Source organism: Podarcis raffonei, chromosome 10 (assembly GCF_027172205.1).
Source record: "Podarcis raffonei isolate rPodRaf1 chromosome 10, rPodRaf1.pri, whole genome shotgun sequence".
Classification (NCBI taxonomy): Eukaryota; Metazoa; Chordata; class Lepidosauria; order Squamata; family Lacertidae; genus Podarcis; species Podarcis raffonei.
Window position 1 is genome coordinate 75,265,872 of NC_070611.1, and position 17,224 is coordinate 75,283,095.

A 17,224-nucleotide genomic window follows, 5' to 3' on the forward strand; every position below is an offset into this window, starting at 1 on the left:
GAGTAAGCATCACTGGAAAACCAATGCGAGGATATGGGGCTGGGCTGGCGTGTACCCGCCACTAATAGCAAATTGTGGAATCCACCCACCAAAGACTAGTCCATATTTAATCCTGGTCTCAGAGCAAACTCTGGTGCCGTGCTGCATCGCAGGAGTTGGACTGGATGACCCTCGGAGACCCCTTCCTACTCCACAATTTTATGATTCTATGATTTTCTCTGCTTGCTGAAGGGCCATTGAGATGGGAGTTCATGGCGGTGAAAGGAAAGCAAGTGAGGGCTTGGCAATATTTTAATTAATAATCTGGCGGGTGGGAAAAGTGGCCCTTAGCACCTTGCAACTCTCTTCCTGGAGTGTGTTTACCTGCCTGAAATGTGTTTTTGCCTCCTTGGATAGAGGATAGAGAGGAGTGGATGAGAAGATGTAGAAAACTAGCCAACTGCACATAGGTGAATGCTACACTGAGTGCCTAACTGTCAGGCTCTGGGGACCCGTCTTCTCTGCCCTTCCCTGCCCCCCCCCCGGCCATAGATAAGCTGGACAAAGCGAAAAGAGACCCTTACCATTTAAAGAGTCTTTGTGATGGCCTTGGACCTGGGCTCAGACTCGGAGCCAGAGGAGTCTCAGTCCGCACCAGATCCTTTGCCTCAGGCATCATCTGAACCAAGTCTGGGGCCTGATCCTGAAGAGCCCCAGTCTGCACAGGTTCCCCTGCAACAAGCAGCAGCTGGGCCAAGTCAGGGCTCTCTGGCCGCAGGCTCCCCATCGAATGAGGGACGCTAATGTAGCACATCTGATATGCACAGAGAGCATGCTGATCATGCAAATTGTGCGTCGCCCAGGCTTGGAACTGTGATATGGAAATGTTGCACACAGTTGGGGGTTGTGCATTTGGAATGCGTCCACAAGGCAGCTTCTGGAGTGCCCGCTGGGGCAAACCCAGGATTGTGAGGAACACGGGACATTCCTGCACTGCCACATCCCCTGAATGGGGCACCATGAACTGGCTGACGTGCTCCCGCTCCAAAGGTCACACATGGAACGCTCCAGCTGCAGAGTCTTGCTCAAGCCTCCATCCTCTAAGCTGCTGGGTTCCTCCAAACACCTTTTTTGTTTGTTTGTAGGCATAGGAATCTAAGAAGAGCCATGCGCCTGGATCAGGCCAAAGGAGGCTCATCTGGTCCGGCATTGTATACTCAGTGTGGCTAACCAGGTGCCCCAGAGGGAGGCTGAACATAGATGAGCCTACTAAGGTAAAGGTAAAGGGACCCCTGACCATTAGGTCCACTCATGGCCGACTCTGGGGTTGCGGCGCTCATCTCGCTTTACTGGCTGAGGGAGCCGGTGTACAGCTTCTGGGTCATGTGGCCAGCATGACTAAGCCGCTTCTGGCGAACCAGAGCAGCACATGGAAACGCAGTTTACCTTCCCGCCGGAGTGGTACCTATTTATCTACTTGCACTTGACATGTTTTCAAACTGCTAGGTTCGCAGGAGCTGGGACAGAGCAACAGGAGCTCACCCCGTCGCGGGGATTTGAACCACCAACCTTCTGATCGGCAAGCCCTAGGCTCTGTGGTTTAACCCACAGCGCCACCCGTGTCCCAAGATGAGCCTTCTAGATCAGGTCAAAGGGAGCCCATATCGTCCAGCGTCCTCTTCTCCCAGTGGCCAACCAAATGCCCCATTGGGAAACCAGCAAGCAGTCCTCTCTCCTCCTGCAATTTTCAGCGATTGGGATTCAGAAGCATTGCTGCCTCTGACGTTGGAGGTAGACCACAGACACTGAACCCTCTCCTGCCCCAGTCAGGTAGCTGCTGCCAGCTCAAGGGAGTTGCTGCCATTTACGGCTCCGCTGCTGCTGCAGCCAGTGCTCAGCTGAGATTGGAGCAGAACGCTTTGCCGACCAGCTTAGCTCTGGGCAAGCTTCGCAAGATCTCAGCTGATTAATAAGTCGATTTCAGATAGCAATGGCTGAACCCGGGCTGCGAGAGAACTGCGAGAGCCACGTTTACCTTTCCTTTGCACTTTCCAGGCACGATCCACACTTTCAGGCTCTGTGTCCGAGTGCTGTTTCCCCTCTAACACCCACTCTTTACTGCGGAATTGGAGCAAACAGCAATCCGCAGAAAACCCAAACAGCTGTTTGTTGTGCTTAAGCTTTAAAGAGTGGGTTTTTGCAGGGAAAGCTCCAGGGAGAAGAAAAGAGCAGTTGGACATGGAGCTTGAAAGCACCTGGCCTGTGCCTGGAAAGCGTGGGGCGAAAGTTAAGTCTGGTCAAATTTGATTTTGCACATTATGAGATGCAAGTGCTCTTGCAGCTCAGTCTTAGCAAAGTTTTCTAATGAACTCCTTTGCCAGGTAGCTCAGCACAACAGACTGGGATTGGGCCCCACAGAGTTGAATGAATAGGGCTTAAGAATCTATTTAAGATGATGAAGGGAACTAAAGTAAATATTGGAATGTCTTCTATACTGTCCTTGAGTTTCATCTCAGGTCAAAGCAGAGCAGGCAGCAGGCTAGGGAAGCAAAAGCTGCCACTTTTTTAGTGAAGCTGAATGCTGGAGGATTTGAGACGGATAAAAGAAATGCTGTTTTCACATAGTGCATTATTAAACTGTGGAACTCCCTCCCACAAGGTAGTGAAAACCACCAACACGGATGGCTTTAAGAGAGGATTAGACAAATTCATGGAGGAGGAGAGAACTATCAACCATGATGGCCACGCTGTGCCTGCGTGGTTGCTGGAAACCCTGCGAAGGGAGAGGGCTCTTGTTCTTGGGTCTTGCTTGGGGGTTTCCCAATAGAGGCATCTGCTTGGCCACTGTTGAAGAAGATGCTAGATGAAATGATGATGATGATTGTCAGGAGACTGCCATTGGAACAGGGGAGGGGGGCAGGGGAATACAGAGAGGCAGCCACCTTTCTCCAACCCGGTGCCCACTGGATCAGACTCAGGCAGTGTGGTTGAAGCTGTGTAGTCAAAAGCCTTTGAAGCGCACTAGGTTGGTGAAGGTTTGTGCAGGCGAACATTGGTGTAGAAATGCAGGCTGTGGATTGATTAACAGCCAAAGGCTTGGTTGAAGAGCAATGTTTTTGCCGAAAGATATGAGGAGAGCATGCCACAAATGGGGAGCCACTGCAAAAAAGGCCCTGTTCTCATGCTATCACTCTCTGGAACTCTCATGGAGGAGGCACATGAAGAAGGGCCTCAGAAGATGATCGCAGGGTCTGGGTTGGTTCCTCTGGAGAGAGGCAGTTCTTGAGGCATTGTGGTCCTGAGCCATTTAAGACTTTATGGGTCAAAACACATGCATTTACTCAGGCAGTTAGTTAAATGAGCTGGAACGAAGGAGGAGTCTACTGAGGCTGATGTTGATTTGCTTGTGATTGTTTTGATTAGTTTTTTGGATGGTTTTTCTTGTTGAATATGTATTAAGAGTTACTGTCCTAAGCCACTCTGGGATTGATTTTAATAAAGAGCGGGCTAAAAGGCCTCAAATGAATGAATGAAATGAAATGAGCACTTTGAATTGGGGCCGGAGGCTACATGGCAGTCAGTGCAGTGGGGCCAGGATCAGTGCAATAAGCTCAAACCGTCTTGCCCCACTGAGCAACCTGGCTGCCGAATTCTGCACCAGCTGAAGTTTCTGAACAGACTTCAGAGGCAGCCCTACATAGAGCAGTGCTGCCTGCCGAGGGGGGCTGGCCCTATTGACAATCGGGGCTCAGCACCCCCTCCCTCTCTTCTTGCTCTTGCTCTTGGGCCTTTCTTCTGGGGATATTTTTGCCACCTCTCTTGCGCTTCTTCCCACCTTCCTTGATGTCCTCCTGAGCCGAAGAGCCTTTAGAAGGAAGATCTCCTTTGTGAGTCATTCTTCCCTTCTGTGCCCCAACTTTCTCCCTGGCCTTCCTTGCTCCCCCAACCCGCTCGCTTGGCCCAGTACTGCCACGAAGTCTTTTGCTGTTGCAGCTGGTGAAACTCTTCCATGCTGCGCCTGAGAGCCGCGGAAATGAATGCGAGCAGGATTGCAGCGTCTGCAGGAAGGCAAAGCGGCAGAAACAAAAGGGGAGAATCTCCTTAGTTGCCAGCTATTGAAAATCTAGGCCTTTTCACTCCCATCTCCACACTCTGCGTCTTTTCAGATCTTTCTCAGAGGCAAACCTGGCTTTGCCTCTGGAAGAAGGCTCCACAGGGGGCCTCGGCCAGTCTGGGCTCTCTGACAGCTGCACCTAGGCGAAGCAAACACTCATTTGTCACATTCACACTTTGCACTTTTGGGTGCGCTCTTGCAGGGCTGGGGATCATAAAATCTGTGAAGAGACACTTCAGCTCATAAACAGCCCCTCCCAATAGAGTGGATATGTTAATATTTGTGCCCAGTCATTAGGAAGCCTTGTGATATAATCCACTGGTAAATTTGGGTGCTGGTGTCTGAAACATTGCCAAAGAAAATAAGGGCTTTTTACTAGATGTGCAACCGGATCCAGTGTGCTTACTCTGAGGAAAGGTCTATTCTCACCTGGGCAAATGTGTTCTGTGAGCTGTAGGGTTCTAGCCTTAGATCTCAGCAAGCCAGCAACTCAGGTTTAGCAAAGTTAATTTTAAAAAAATAAATTGGCAGTATTTCAGAGCCTGAATCAAACCGTTTTAGACTGCTGAGGCATTACCCCTGCCTGAATTTGCTTCAGACATTTGGATTTGATGAGTTGTTTTAGAAAGTATGGAACTTAGCCCTTGTTTTTGAATTTAAAGGCAGTAAGTATCTGCTTGCAATACTTCATTACTTTTGCACCACGTCCGTTGTGAAACCCCTGATTGCCAAGAACTGGTCATGCTGGGAGGCGGCCGGGTGGGAATTATAATCAGAAGGCCATGTTTTGCAAGCTCATCCACACTTAACTTTTGCCCTGCTCTTTCCAGGCACAGGCCTGTGCTTTAAAATGACACATCCAATCTGTTTTCCTTTTCCTTTTGCTCTGGTGCTTTCCCCTTGGGAACCTGCTCTTTAATGCCAAACCAGACCAAAGAGCAATGCAGGCTGCCACTGACTGGTTAAGAGCCGGTTTCCATGGGGGAAAGTGCTGGGATGGAAGAGTCATGGGTTGAGGAGGAGAGCATACCCAAAGGAAAGGGTAAACTTCTGGGCTGCCGTGTGGAGCCCTCACTCAATCTGTGCATTGGCACAGTTGACCTGAGGGAGCTGAACCTCAAGAGCCAATGACTTGAAAGAGGCAATGGAGTTGGGGGGGACGGACTCGTACATGGGCCTGGGGGAGCAGTGTATCTACAGGGATCATCCAGACACACCAGGATTCTTTATGACTCCTGGATTCGCAGCTCCCTAATGCTAGGTGAGTTGGGGCTGACTCTGGTGACAAGTTCCTCTGTGCACTCTGCACTTGCTCAGCAGAACTCTTGTCCTGAGCGTTGTCTCCTGCCTTTGGGTACCCCGCCTTCTGAAAAGCAGTTCCTGTCCTTTTGCTGCACTGTTTTGCGGCCCCACAGGTGTGTGCCCCAGGACCCCTTGCAGTGTTGCAGAGCATGCTGGGGGCGCAGCTCTCAATGCCCTTGCCTCTTGCTCTCCCAGAATCCTTCCTGATGTTGCAAAGGATTCCAGGAAACGCCTCTTCACTTGCACGCAGCTTGCTCAGGGGCTGGGGAGCGTGTATATGCTTTGCTTCCCAAATCAGTTGACTCTCTGACACGGAGGGATTCTTTTGTCCCGGGGCCTTCCTTTTCTGCGGCCAATTTCCCATTTCCTAAGTTCATCAGCAACAGCGAAGGGTTGCCAATTGCCGGCGCAGCATTAGGGCGGCATGGCATCCTCCAAGTCGTGAGCTTCCTTTTTTTTTTTTTTTTTTGGCTAAACACCGTGCTAGTGAAAAGCACATGCTCGACTGGGCGGCTTTCTCGGGCACCAGGAAATCTCCCTGACGACGCAAATTGCCCAATGCAGTTCAGAAATTCCCAGAAAGTCCACATCGCAGCTTTGGCAGGGATGGGAACAATTGCTGGCAGGGTTTTAATGTGTGTATATCTGTTCTTTCTCTCTTCCCCACCCCACTCCCGTTTCTCTCTCTTTCCCTCCCACGCCGTGCAATCATTCCCCACACTACCCCTGCCCCTCTCTTTTTTGCCCTGCCCTGGCATGGGGCGCTGTGGCCCCCTCCTCCCCTTGTGGCCCTTACCTGTGTGCCCATTTCTCTGTGCATGGCCTTGTGCGCCCATTCGGCTGCCCTGCTTGCCCTCCTGCCCGGTGCCTCCTTTCCCTGCCCCCTTTGCGCCCCCTTCCTGATGCCCCATGGCTCCCCGTTGCTGCTGCCGCGTACCCCTTGCCCCCCACCCCGCCCCCCGCTGCTGCTGCTGCCCTTCCTGCCTCCACCCCACCTGTGTGCTTGTGCCCCAGGAGTGTGATGTGCTTTCCTTAGTTTCCCTGCCTACTCTCCGTGCTCTCACCCTCGCCCACTCTCACGCACGCTCGCCGCCGCCGCCGCACACTCCTCTGGCGCACAGAGCATGCCTCTTAGTCCAGCGAGCAGCAAACATGAGACTCCGGAGCAGCAGCAGCAGCAGCAGGAGAAAGCAGAGCAGCAGCATCAGGAAGAGGAGGAGGAGGAGGACGACGAGGACGACGAGGAGCAGCGGCGGCAGCAGCAGCATCCTCCTCCTCCTGCGCTCCAGCACCACCAGCTCTGCGTTGTCAACGGCGATCCCGGGGAGAGCAGCGCGGCGGAAGGCAGCCTCAAGGAGGAGACCCTGTATGATACCATCAAGCCCCCCGCCACCGCCGGCCCCGGCCCTTGCTCCGACAAGCTGGCATCACCGCCCGGGCGGATGGACGAGCCGGCGCCCAATGCCCTTGTCGTGCGCATCGGGATCCCAGACCTCCAGCAAACGGTGAGTGCTTCTCGCTCTGCTCGCCTTGCGCGCCTCGGACCGGGGAGGGAGGCTGCAGGCTCGGCCGCCGGCCTGGTCCCCGCACGCCGGAGGGACACCCGGGGCTGGCGGTGGGGTGGGGGGCAGACCCGCCGGAGGCCCCAGAGATGCGCAAGTTCCCCGGGATGGGGCAGCGAGAGCCGCCTCCGCCTCCTGCTCGCCTTCCGCTGCCTGTGGAATGGCTGGCGAAACTTTTACGGCAACTGCAGTCTCACGAGGGGGGTGTGGGATGGAGAGGGGGTGGGGAGGTGACCAGCCCCACTGGGATTTCCCTGCTCTCCTGGCAGGCGGCACCCTCCGCCTCCGAGATGCCCCTTTCTCCAGGCAGGAGGGTGCTCCGCAGCCTGGGCGAGGGGGTGCCCCCACCCAGGTTTTGGTTCCAGTGATGGAATGGGCGGGTGGGTGGGGGCTGGGGTGGGGAGCAGGAGAGAGAGCGGAGCGTTTCCTGGAGGACCGGCTTGCATCTGAGCGGCACGGAGAGATAGAGATAGAGGCTGGGGCCATATTGGAAGGCCCCCTCCCAGTCGAAGCAGGATGGGGCTCAGGGCGGAGTAGGAAAAGGCCCCTGCGCTTTTGCTCTCCCAAGGGGCCAACAGCCACCCGCTTCTGCCCCAAACAGCTGAGGGAGAATGTTGATGGATGGGCAGAGGGTGCCCAGCTGCCCTGAGAGGAGTTCTTGAAAGGGGGGGGAGAGATATGCAATGGGGGGTGGCTGTCCCACTCCAGAGCTGGGGGTGGTGTTCATGTTTTTTGTGTGGCTGGACTTCTACAACTGTTTCTGAGCATTTTGAAGAAGGGACAGTTTGCCTGTCCTAGCAAACTGAAGAGGGTGTATTTGTGGCCCTGAGAAGCTGGGCTGTGTCTTCTTCTCTTTTTTTTGGGGGGGGGGGGGTGTCCATCCTTCTATGCTGCTGATGAGGGATGTGCTTTCTGTGGGGCCAAGCTTCCAAGGGTCTGGCAGCTCGTCTGCTGATCCTGTGGGGTGTTTCTGTTGGATGGTTGGGGGCTTAGAGGGAGCGCCTTCTCTTCTTCTGTGGGGCTTTGGGCTATCCTCCCCACACCCCACCCCGGCTCTGGCCACATCTATTCTGTGGGGACTGTGCCAGATCTATGGGGTGGGGAATGTGTGTGTGCCCTTTGAGGCGAGTTGCCTGTCCTGTGCAGATTTCGGACCCACTGAAGATCCGTGGGGCTGCCCTATTGGTGGTGTTGGTGTGATACGAAGGCAGAGGGGTCCCTGCATGTGCCTCCTGTGATCTTGAGACCCCTGATCTGTGGGGGGCTCTACAGGTTCCCACACAAGGACCCGAACATCCCAGTCCCTGGTTCTTGACAGCCTTCTCTCCCCCCAGATGCTGATGGGTGGAGTGGGGGGGGGACACACACGGCTCAGCCCCCTCTGCTTCATGGGTGGGTGATGGTGGGGGTGAATTTCTCTTTGCACCATCTGGGTGGGAATGCAGAGGTGATGGGGAAGGAGAATGTTTGGGGTGATGTATGCTGATCTTGGTTGTGGGGGCTGGGGTGGGGGTAGGAGCTCCCTGAGGCTCCTTTTGGCTGACCCAGAGAGGAGAGCCTGCCCCCCATCCCCCACCCCTTTGCTTGGCTTCCTTACAGAGCTGCTCTCAACAGGGTTGGGGAGAAAACCGGCAGCGGTACAAACCATCAGGTGGGCTTCCTAGAACTCACCTGGTAGAGGCAGCAAAGGAAAGGAGCCTGGAAATGAACGGAGGGCTGTGGTTTTGCTGCACAGCCAGATGCAAGAGCAGAGAAGAGGTTTTTGGGGAGGTGGGGTGATGCTTGGGGGGGGGGTCCACTTTGCCGCCAGCCAGCCCCTCCTCAATCTCCTCCTGCTCAGCAAAGCTCTTCCTGCACTTACCTGGTCTTCTTTCACATGCCTATCCCTTCCCACCCCCCACCCCCACTCAAAACTGCCCCCCCAGCTGGTTAGCTGCCTCTGCTAGGAAGCAGAATGCCTATTCCTGGCTCAGAGTTCTCCTGAGGGTGGAAATAAGAGAGGGAGGATATCTGTTCCGGGTGGCATTGCCTTTGGGTGCTGTGAATTTGGGTGCCGTGAATTTGGGTGAAGGCAGGGATTCTTACGAGGGGTTCTTTGTTGCTGCTCAGCTGCCGTGGGGACTCTCTGCCACTTGGAGGCTCTCCAAAGTCACAGCTTGAGCATAGTTTGGAAAAGTTATTATGATCCCTTCTTCCTGGAACAAACATGGGGTGGTGAGGTTTTGGCAAAAGTCTTATTGGCTGAGGATGGCTTCGAAATGGCAGCCATCCAAGGAATGTGGCAAATATTCCCCCCCCTTTTTTTAATCAGAAAGTGGCATTATGAGTGAGTTCGGGATCAAAAACAGCATTTGCACCCTGCTTTTCTTGTGTCCGTTTTATGATATTCTTGCAGGGAACCAGGCAGAGGGCCTTCTCGGTGGTGGCGCCCGCCCTGTGGAACGCCCTACCATTAGATGTCAAGGAAATAAAGAACTATCTGACTTTTAGAAGTCATCTGAAGGCAGCCCTGTTTAGGGGAGTTTTTAATGTTTGATGTATTTATCGTGCTTTTAATATTCTATTGAAAGCCGCCCAAAGTGGCAGGGGAAACCAGATGGGTGGGGTATAAATAATAAATTATCACCATCATCATCACAACAGCCTTCCCAGGTAGGCCAGAAGTTTTTATTAGTGCCATTTTTGACCCTCTCCCTCTCTAAAAGTACACAATGCCCTAGAGTTCCCTTTCAGAGGGAAGAAGGAGATGCTGGAACAGCGCAGTTTTTAAAGCAGAGGTTGCATGGCCATCTGTCATGGATGCATTTGTTGAGATTCCTGCATTGCAGGGGGTTGGGCTGGATAACCCTCAGGGTTCCCTTCCAACTACGATTCCATGATTCTAGGTGGGGAAGGAGACATTGTCAGCAATGAAGGCAAAGACAGACCTGTTCAGTGCCAGCTCCGGAGCCCCTCAGGCCATGGGCACACTCCAAATAAATTACAGTCATACCTTCATGTTACGTTCTTTCAGGTTACGTCCTGTGGTGACCCAGAAGTACTGGAAACGGTTGCTTCTGGGTTTCGCCGCTCGCACATGCGCAGAAGCGCTAAATCACGCTTCGTGCATGTGCACAAGCGCCAAATCACGCCACGCACCTGCGCAGATATGGTGCTTCAGGTTGCGCTCTTTTCATGTTACGAACGGGCCTCCGGAACGGATCCGGTTCGCAACCAGAGGTACCACTGTATGAATCTCTCTTCAGGGCAAGGAAGCATGAAGGAATGTGGCGAGCACAGTAGTGTGGAATTGGCCATTTGGCTGCCTTTGCCACCAAGCTGTGGTGTGCGCACGGTCTGTGATAAGCAGAGAAGAACTGGGATGTTTGGCCCATGGGGGAGAGGTTTTGGCAAGTGGGAGGTTTGAGCAGGGCGCTCAGTCCTCAGAAGGACAGAGCCGGCCACTGAGGGAGGTGCTGCTAACTCTGCCATGGCTCACCTGAGGCTCTCCAGCTGTTGCTGGACTCCAGCTCCCATCAGTCCCGGCCAGCACTCAGGACTGCTGGGAGTTGTAGTCCAACAATGTCTGGAGTGTAACAGGTTCCCTGTCCCTGAGTGGGAAGACACAACCCAGCAGGCTTGGAGGATGAGGGGCATTTTGATCAATTTGCCATCAAAACTGGCTATTTGTGTGGGTGGAAAGTTTGGGCACAGCTTTGGTGTGCCTGTTGGAGGTGGTGGTTGGAATCGTCCCGGCAAACTGCCCCATCCCGGAAATAAATTCCCTGTTTGCTGCACGGAGGGAGCAACCAAGCAAGGCATGGGTGAGAGGGTGGCAGTGCCAGCGGGGCTTGGCTAAGCCTTGCTTTCATGGGATGGCTGCCTTCTCTGCCCTATAGCTTCAACTTGAGCAAAGCCCTTAACCTTAGCAGTGAAACCAGAGGGTGGTGCCACAGAGATGCCCTGGGAAATGGGGAGCCAGGAAGAGAGGAGGGAGCCTCAAAGTGTAATTGACTTGCTACCGACAAGTGCTAGCTGGCCTTCTGCTGCGGATCCGGAGGCCATTTAGGTCTGTGCCCCAGAGCCTCCCCTCTATGGGGTTAAGTTTCTACTTTGTACCCCCATCAACTCCAAGTAGGAGTGGGAGAGACCCCTGCCTGAAATCCTGGCGAGCCACGGCTGCCAATCAGTGTGGACATTTGTTATTGTTGTTTAGTCGTTTTTGACTCTTCGTGACCCCCTGGACCAGAGCACGCCAGGCACTCCTGTCTTCCACTGCCTCCTGCAGTTTGGTCAAACTCATGTTTGTAGCTTCGAGAACACTGTCCCACCATCTTGTCCTCTGTCGTCCCCTTCTCCTTGTGCCCTCCATCTTTCCCAACATCAGGGTCTTTTCCAGGGAGTCTTCTCTTCTCATGAGGTGGCCAAACTGATCTAGACTGACCAATGGGGCCTAGATTGGGATAAACCAGTTTCTTACATTCCTTTTTTATATATATATAAAAAAATATATTGATTTTCCAATACAAAACATCCAGTTAATATATCCAATCATAATACTCCAATTAAAATAAAAAAGACCAAATTATAGTCCCAAATTATAATTATTAATTTTTCAGAGCTCCCCACAGTCTGGATCTCTGAAGCGTATCTCCACATCTCAGTCCTGCTACTCCTCATTGTTTCCATATTTTCCAAATCTCGATTTTGACGCTTTATGATTCTCCGTCCCTGAGTTCACGATTCTCAATCATCTGCTTCTTACATTCCTGAGACTGGACATGTTGCGCATGTTTGCGCACGTTTGGGGGCTGAGGCTCTGCAGTTTCTTGGATCCTGCAGTGTGCTGCCCTCCCCTCAGTGTGGAAGCAGGTGTGTGTGTGTGTGTCCTCACGTGATTTGATCTACACAGGTATCCAGGCCAGTGGGCATCTCTGGGGCTCCTTGAGGATGCTTGCAGAGCTGGGGCAGGGCCTGCCTGCTCTGCCAGTTGCAGGGGGCTTCTGTTGGCTGGGGGTTATTTCCTGCTTCACCCACCCTTGCCACAGAGGGCTGGGGGGGGGGACTGGCGCCAGCAGCTCCTCGGCTCACAGGGAACTGGGTGTGCTGAACTGGGAGCCCAGCAGGAAGCTGTGCCAGATGTTTAGCATGCATGCAAGACTGCTGGGTGACATCAGGGAGGGGTGGGAGTTGTGTGCGCCGATGCTCCCAGCTGTGCTCCGGCAACTCTTGGGGGGGGGGCTTCCGTCAGTACAGCGCAACGTTGCCGGCTTAGAGGGCGAATGGCACCCCCCACCCTCAGCAGAAACGGCTTGGAGCTGTGGGGTCCTAGCAGCCACGTTGGAGCGACTCCTGTGCAGGCAAGGCCTCCAGAGCAGCATCCCCCAAGCTGGTGCCCTCAGCTGTTTCGGACTACAACTCCCATCAGCCCCAAGCAAGCTGATGGGAGTTGTAGTCCAAAACTTCTGGAGAGTAGCAGGTTGGGTAAATTTGCCATGGGTGTCCAGGACTGGCACTTTTCTGGCCCTTGCTTTGATGTGTGTGCCGGAGATCGCTGGAAGAGACTTGCGCTTGCTTATGGTACAGTTGATGGGCATTGCCCAGGTCAGGAGTAGTTGCCAAATTTGGGGGGGAGGGTGGAAGGAGAAGAGTTTGCTCATCGGTTCAGATTGGCCAGTGACCTCAAGTGTTTTTCATTTTCATTTTTTTTTTATAATATGGATTTATAAAAGCACAAAATACAGAACTGAAGAATAGAAGGAAAAAGTGAAAGGAGAAAAAATATTCCATCAATCCATAATTCCATTCCATCGACTTCCCATCCATCCTTCCATGGCTCATCAAAGTTTACCATTCCTGCTGCACATTCTATTTTTTCTAACTATTTAAACATTCAAATTCTTCTCATTATAAACTATGAATGCTTAGCTTATGCCAAACCAACAAAAGTTCTAACATTTTTGCAATGGTTTTTTTAGGTAGTCTGCAAATGGCTTCCATTCCTCTTTAAAACTTTTCTTGCTCTTTAATTTTGCTGGCTAAGCTTGCTCATTCTGCATCTTCCATTAATTCCATCTGCCACTCCTTCTTGGTAGGGACTGTTTCCTCTCTCCATCTTTGTGCATATGGGATTCTCGCCATAAACGGCCTTAGCCCAGTATACCTGAAGGAGCGTCTCCACCCCCATCCTCCATCCCAGACACTGAGGTAAAGCTCTGAGGGCCTTCTGGCAGTTCCCTCACTGCGAGAAGCAAAGTTACAGGGAACCAGGCAGAGGGCCTTCTCGGTGGTGGCGCCCTCCATGTGGAACACACTCCCATCAGATGTCAAGGAAATAAACAAGTATCCAACTTTTAGAAGACATCTGAAGGCAGCCCTGTTTAGGGAAGTTTTTGATGTTTGATGTACAGTGGTATCTTGGGTTACAGACACTTCAGGTTACAGACTCCGCTAACCCAGAAATAGTATCTCGGGTTAAGAACTTTGCTTCAGGATGAGAACAGAATTCGTGCGGCAGCAGCAGGAGACCCCATTAGCTAAAGTGGTGCTTCAGATTAAGAACAGTTTCAGGTTAAGAATGGACCTCCGGAATGAATTAAATTCTTAACCAGAGGTACCACTGTATTTGTCGTGTTTTTAATATTCTATTGGGAGCCGGCCAGAGTGGCTGGGGAAACCCAGCCAGATGGGCTAGGCATAAATAATAAATTATTATTATTATTATATGGACTCTCCCTCATTGGAAGTTTTAAAGTAGAATTTGGATGGCCAAGGATTCTTGAGCCGTGATTCCTGCATTGCAGGGGGCTGGACTAGATGACTTTAAGGGCCCATACCAACTCTAGAATCCTACCATTCTGTGATTGGCTCTGTGCTGGTTCTTGCCGTGTGTGGCTCACATTTCCCGGTGTTCTTCAGCAGCTGTGCTGTGCAAGTTGTTGTCAGTTTCAGAGTGGTGATTGTACATTTTAGCCATTGCACACCCAGAGGTGATGTTGCAGAGTATAGGAAGGGAGGTCTGGGGTGTGTGTGCTCCACTGCCCCCCCAGCCCCTCCAGGGCCATCACTGGCATCCTGATAAGAGCTGAGCCAGTACAAGGGCGTCCGTCTAGGAACACTGAATGTAGGTCATGCCGAAGGAAGACAGCCTGGATCCTGGAAAGCGGCAAGCAAGGAAGAAATGGAGAGGAGGAGGAGGATCGGGCTGGATATCAGGGGAGGTTTTTAATCAGCCCAGAGCATCACCATTGAAAAGGATCAGGTTGTGGAGGCAAAGAGCCTGGTCCCTGCCAGGAAGGAGGTTCATCAAGCAAAGTGCCCCAGAGCCACGGGGACGGTGGGTGGAGGACGAACGGCTATGTGGGCACCACGAGATTCGTGACCTAGCTGATGTGAACCAGGAGCTCCTCAACCAAGACCCCACTTTTGGAAAACACTTTGAATCACATCTGTGTGTGCTGCTGCCCATTCAGATTGGGACCGCTGCACTGGGGGAGAGTGATGATGGAAACCCACACGAGGGGCAGAACTGGGTTTTATTTTACTCGGGTCAAAGACCCAGTTGGGGGCACACACACACCCTTGCGTGTTTGCGTGCGCGCACACACACAGGCAGGCTGGCAGCCTGAATGGAGCTCCTCTGGAGGCTTCACCTGGCTAGCCCCTCCCCAGCTATGGTTCTGCCCTCCCCACATCATTTTCTTAATTAAAAGTCTTTCCACCCCCCCCAAAAAAAAATCTATTGCATTTGCCCCATGGGTACCTAAATGGTACCTGTATCTTTTTGCCCCATGGGCAATTATCAGCTTTTGGGTAGGGGGGGGATTTTGCTTGTTTCAGGGTTAAAAGGGTTAAAAGTCCCATCGCCATGGTTTCCATTGAAACAACCCCCCAGCTATTAACACTTTTAAAGGGGAAACATCCCACTTGCCCAGCTGCTTCCCCCTGGGAAAACCCATCTTTAGTGCCAAATTGGAGCAAAGGTCCATCCCGGGTTTCTTAGGGTTGATGTTTGTCTCATGCATAGAAAGCATGGGAGAAGCGGAAAACTGCTTGTACCCCTGCTTTTCAGGCATGGCGCAAGGGGAAGTGTGCATGAGCCCTCAGAGGTGACGTGATATGGTGCCAAAGAAGGATAGAACGTTCTTTATGTATGCAACAACAGCAGCAAGAATACTTATTGCAAAGTATTGGAAGACACAAGATCTACCCACCCTGGAAGAATGGCAGATGAAGGTGATGGACTATATGGAATTGGCGGAAATGACTGGCAGAATCCGAGACCTGGGAAAAGAGTTGGTGGAAGAAGATTGGAAGAAATTTAAAGATTATTTGCAGAAACATTGTAAAATTAATGAATGTTAAAATGATGTTGGATTGAAAATAAGAGGCACTAGCAACAAAGTTAATGAGAATTTGCAAAAATGAGTTGATAATGGATGAAAATATAGAGTTATAAAATGTTAAGATATAGAGTTAAGATAAATGAAAGAGGGTAAGGATTTGCTGATTTGATTATTTAAATGGGAATACAAGAAGGGGAGGTGTGAGGAGGTCAAAGAAACAAGCAAATGAGTTTTAAGTTATGAAAAATGGAATTGTTTTTAATTTTTCTTATTTTTTCTTTGCTTTTGTATGTTGTATCTTTATTTTTTATTTTTTATTTTATTATGTGTTTCTGTATTTATGTTTTTGTAAATCTTCAATAAATATTTCTTTAAAAAAAAACCAGAGGTGACGTGCTAGAGGTTTATAAAATGACGCTTGTCAGGGAGAAAGGGGAGAGAGAAAAGTTTTGCTCCTCATCTCATATCACTAGAACCAATGGCCATCCAATGAAGCCCAGATAAAAGAAAGGACTTGTTCATGCAGCACATAGTTCAACTGTGGAACTCCCTGCCACAGGAGGCAGCGATGGGCATCAACTTGGATGGCTTTAAAAGAGGGCTAGTCAAATTCATGAAGGATAAGATTCTCAGTGGCTACTAGACATGATGGTTCTCTATGTTCTACCTCCACTCTTGGAGGCAGTTGCCATTCCTGCATTGCACGGGGGTGGGCTGGATGACCCTCGGGGTCCCTTCCAACTCTAGAGTTCTATGATTCTAATTGCCAGTTGCTAGACGTCCAGCAGGGAGTGCTGTTGCTTTCAGGTTTCTTGGGTGCTGGATTAGACAGGTCTGCTTTGCCCTGATCCAGCTGCCTCCAGGCTCCTCTTAGCTTCTCAGAAACATTAGGAACAGACAGAATGAGACCAACAGTTTCTCTCTGAACTAGTTTCAGAAAGGGCGACAGCTGGACCCCTTCATAATTTGTGCCTAGCTCAACCTGGGAGGGAATCCTATATTTCATTCCTTGGTTGCCTTCAGGACAGGCCCAGCTGAGGGATTCCTTCTTAAGATCTCTGGTATTTTGTGTGATATCTGTGCCTTCAGGGGTACATTGGATGGGGTGTCTTTTTTCCTGCTACGGTGGCCTGATCCAGAGTCTGGTTTTGCTTTCAAAGTGGTGCTGAGGAGGCTGCTGAGCGCTGCCGTTCCTATGCCACATGGTGTATGGAGATATGCCAGGGCAAACCTTTTTGACTGGCACCTATGACTGGCACCTAAGTCTTCCAGATTCTGGGTTTGTTCCTGTTTTTGGTTTGCACATTTCGTTCTTGTAATGCAGCCTGGCCAAACCTAGGAGGTAAAGGGTAAAGGGACCCCTGACCATTAGGTCCAGTCGTGACTGACTCTGGGGTTGCAGCGCTCATCTCGCTATATTGGCCGAGGGAGCCGGCGTACAGCTTCCGGGTCATGTGGCCAGCAGGACTAAGCCACTTCTGGCGAACCAAATGCCGTTTACCTTCCCACCAGAGTGGTACCTATTTATCTACTTGCACTTCGTGCTTCTGAACTGCTAGGTTGGCAGGAGCAGGGACCGAGCAACGGGAGCTCACCCTGTCGCGGGGATTCGAACCGCCGACCTTCTGATCATCAATTCCTAGACTCTGTGCTTTAACCCACAGCACCACCCGTGTCCTAGGAGAATGTTGCATAAATTTGCAAGAGGGCCTTGCTTTGTTGACGGAGCTCAAGCAAGCTCCGGGAAGTAAGGTGAGGCTGTTTCTGGGCACAGAGTTAGGTAAAGTTTCTGACTGGGAAACTTTGAGGGCTTAAATCTTCGCCATCGAATCTGGTGGGGCTGATTCGGCTCGGTAGGTTCTGCTTACAGTTGGCAGTGTGGCAGTATGAAATACGCTATTGAGCATCACAGCAAATCTTGAAATTAAATCATTGTCATGACT

At 51.6% G+C, this 17,224-nt stretch overlaps 1 protein-coding gene across 10 annotated transcripts in view; it reads left to right on the forward strand.

The window, feature by feature from the left end:
- Positions 1-17,224, forward strand: part of SHANK3 (SH3 and multiple ankyrin repeat domains 3) — a 446,567-nt gene that overhangs the window by 58,253 nt on the left and 371,090 nt on the right. For all 10 annotated transcript variants that reach the window (XR_008332510.1, XR_008332512.1, XR_008332511.1 and 7 more), the window contains exon 2: positions 6,410-6,900. Coding sequence is in view for 7 of the 10 variants with exons in the window: in XM_053406551.1 (XP_053262526.1) it covers positions 6,520-6,900 (381 nt within the window). In the remaining 3 variants the exon portion in view is untranslated. The remainder of the gene's footprint in view (positions 1-6,409; positions 6,901-17,224) is intronic.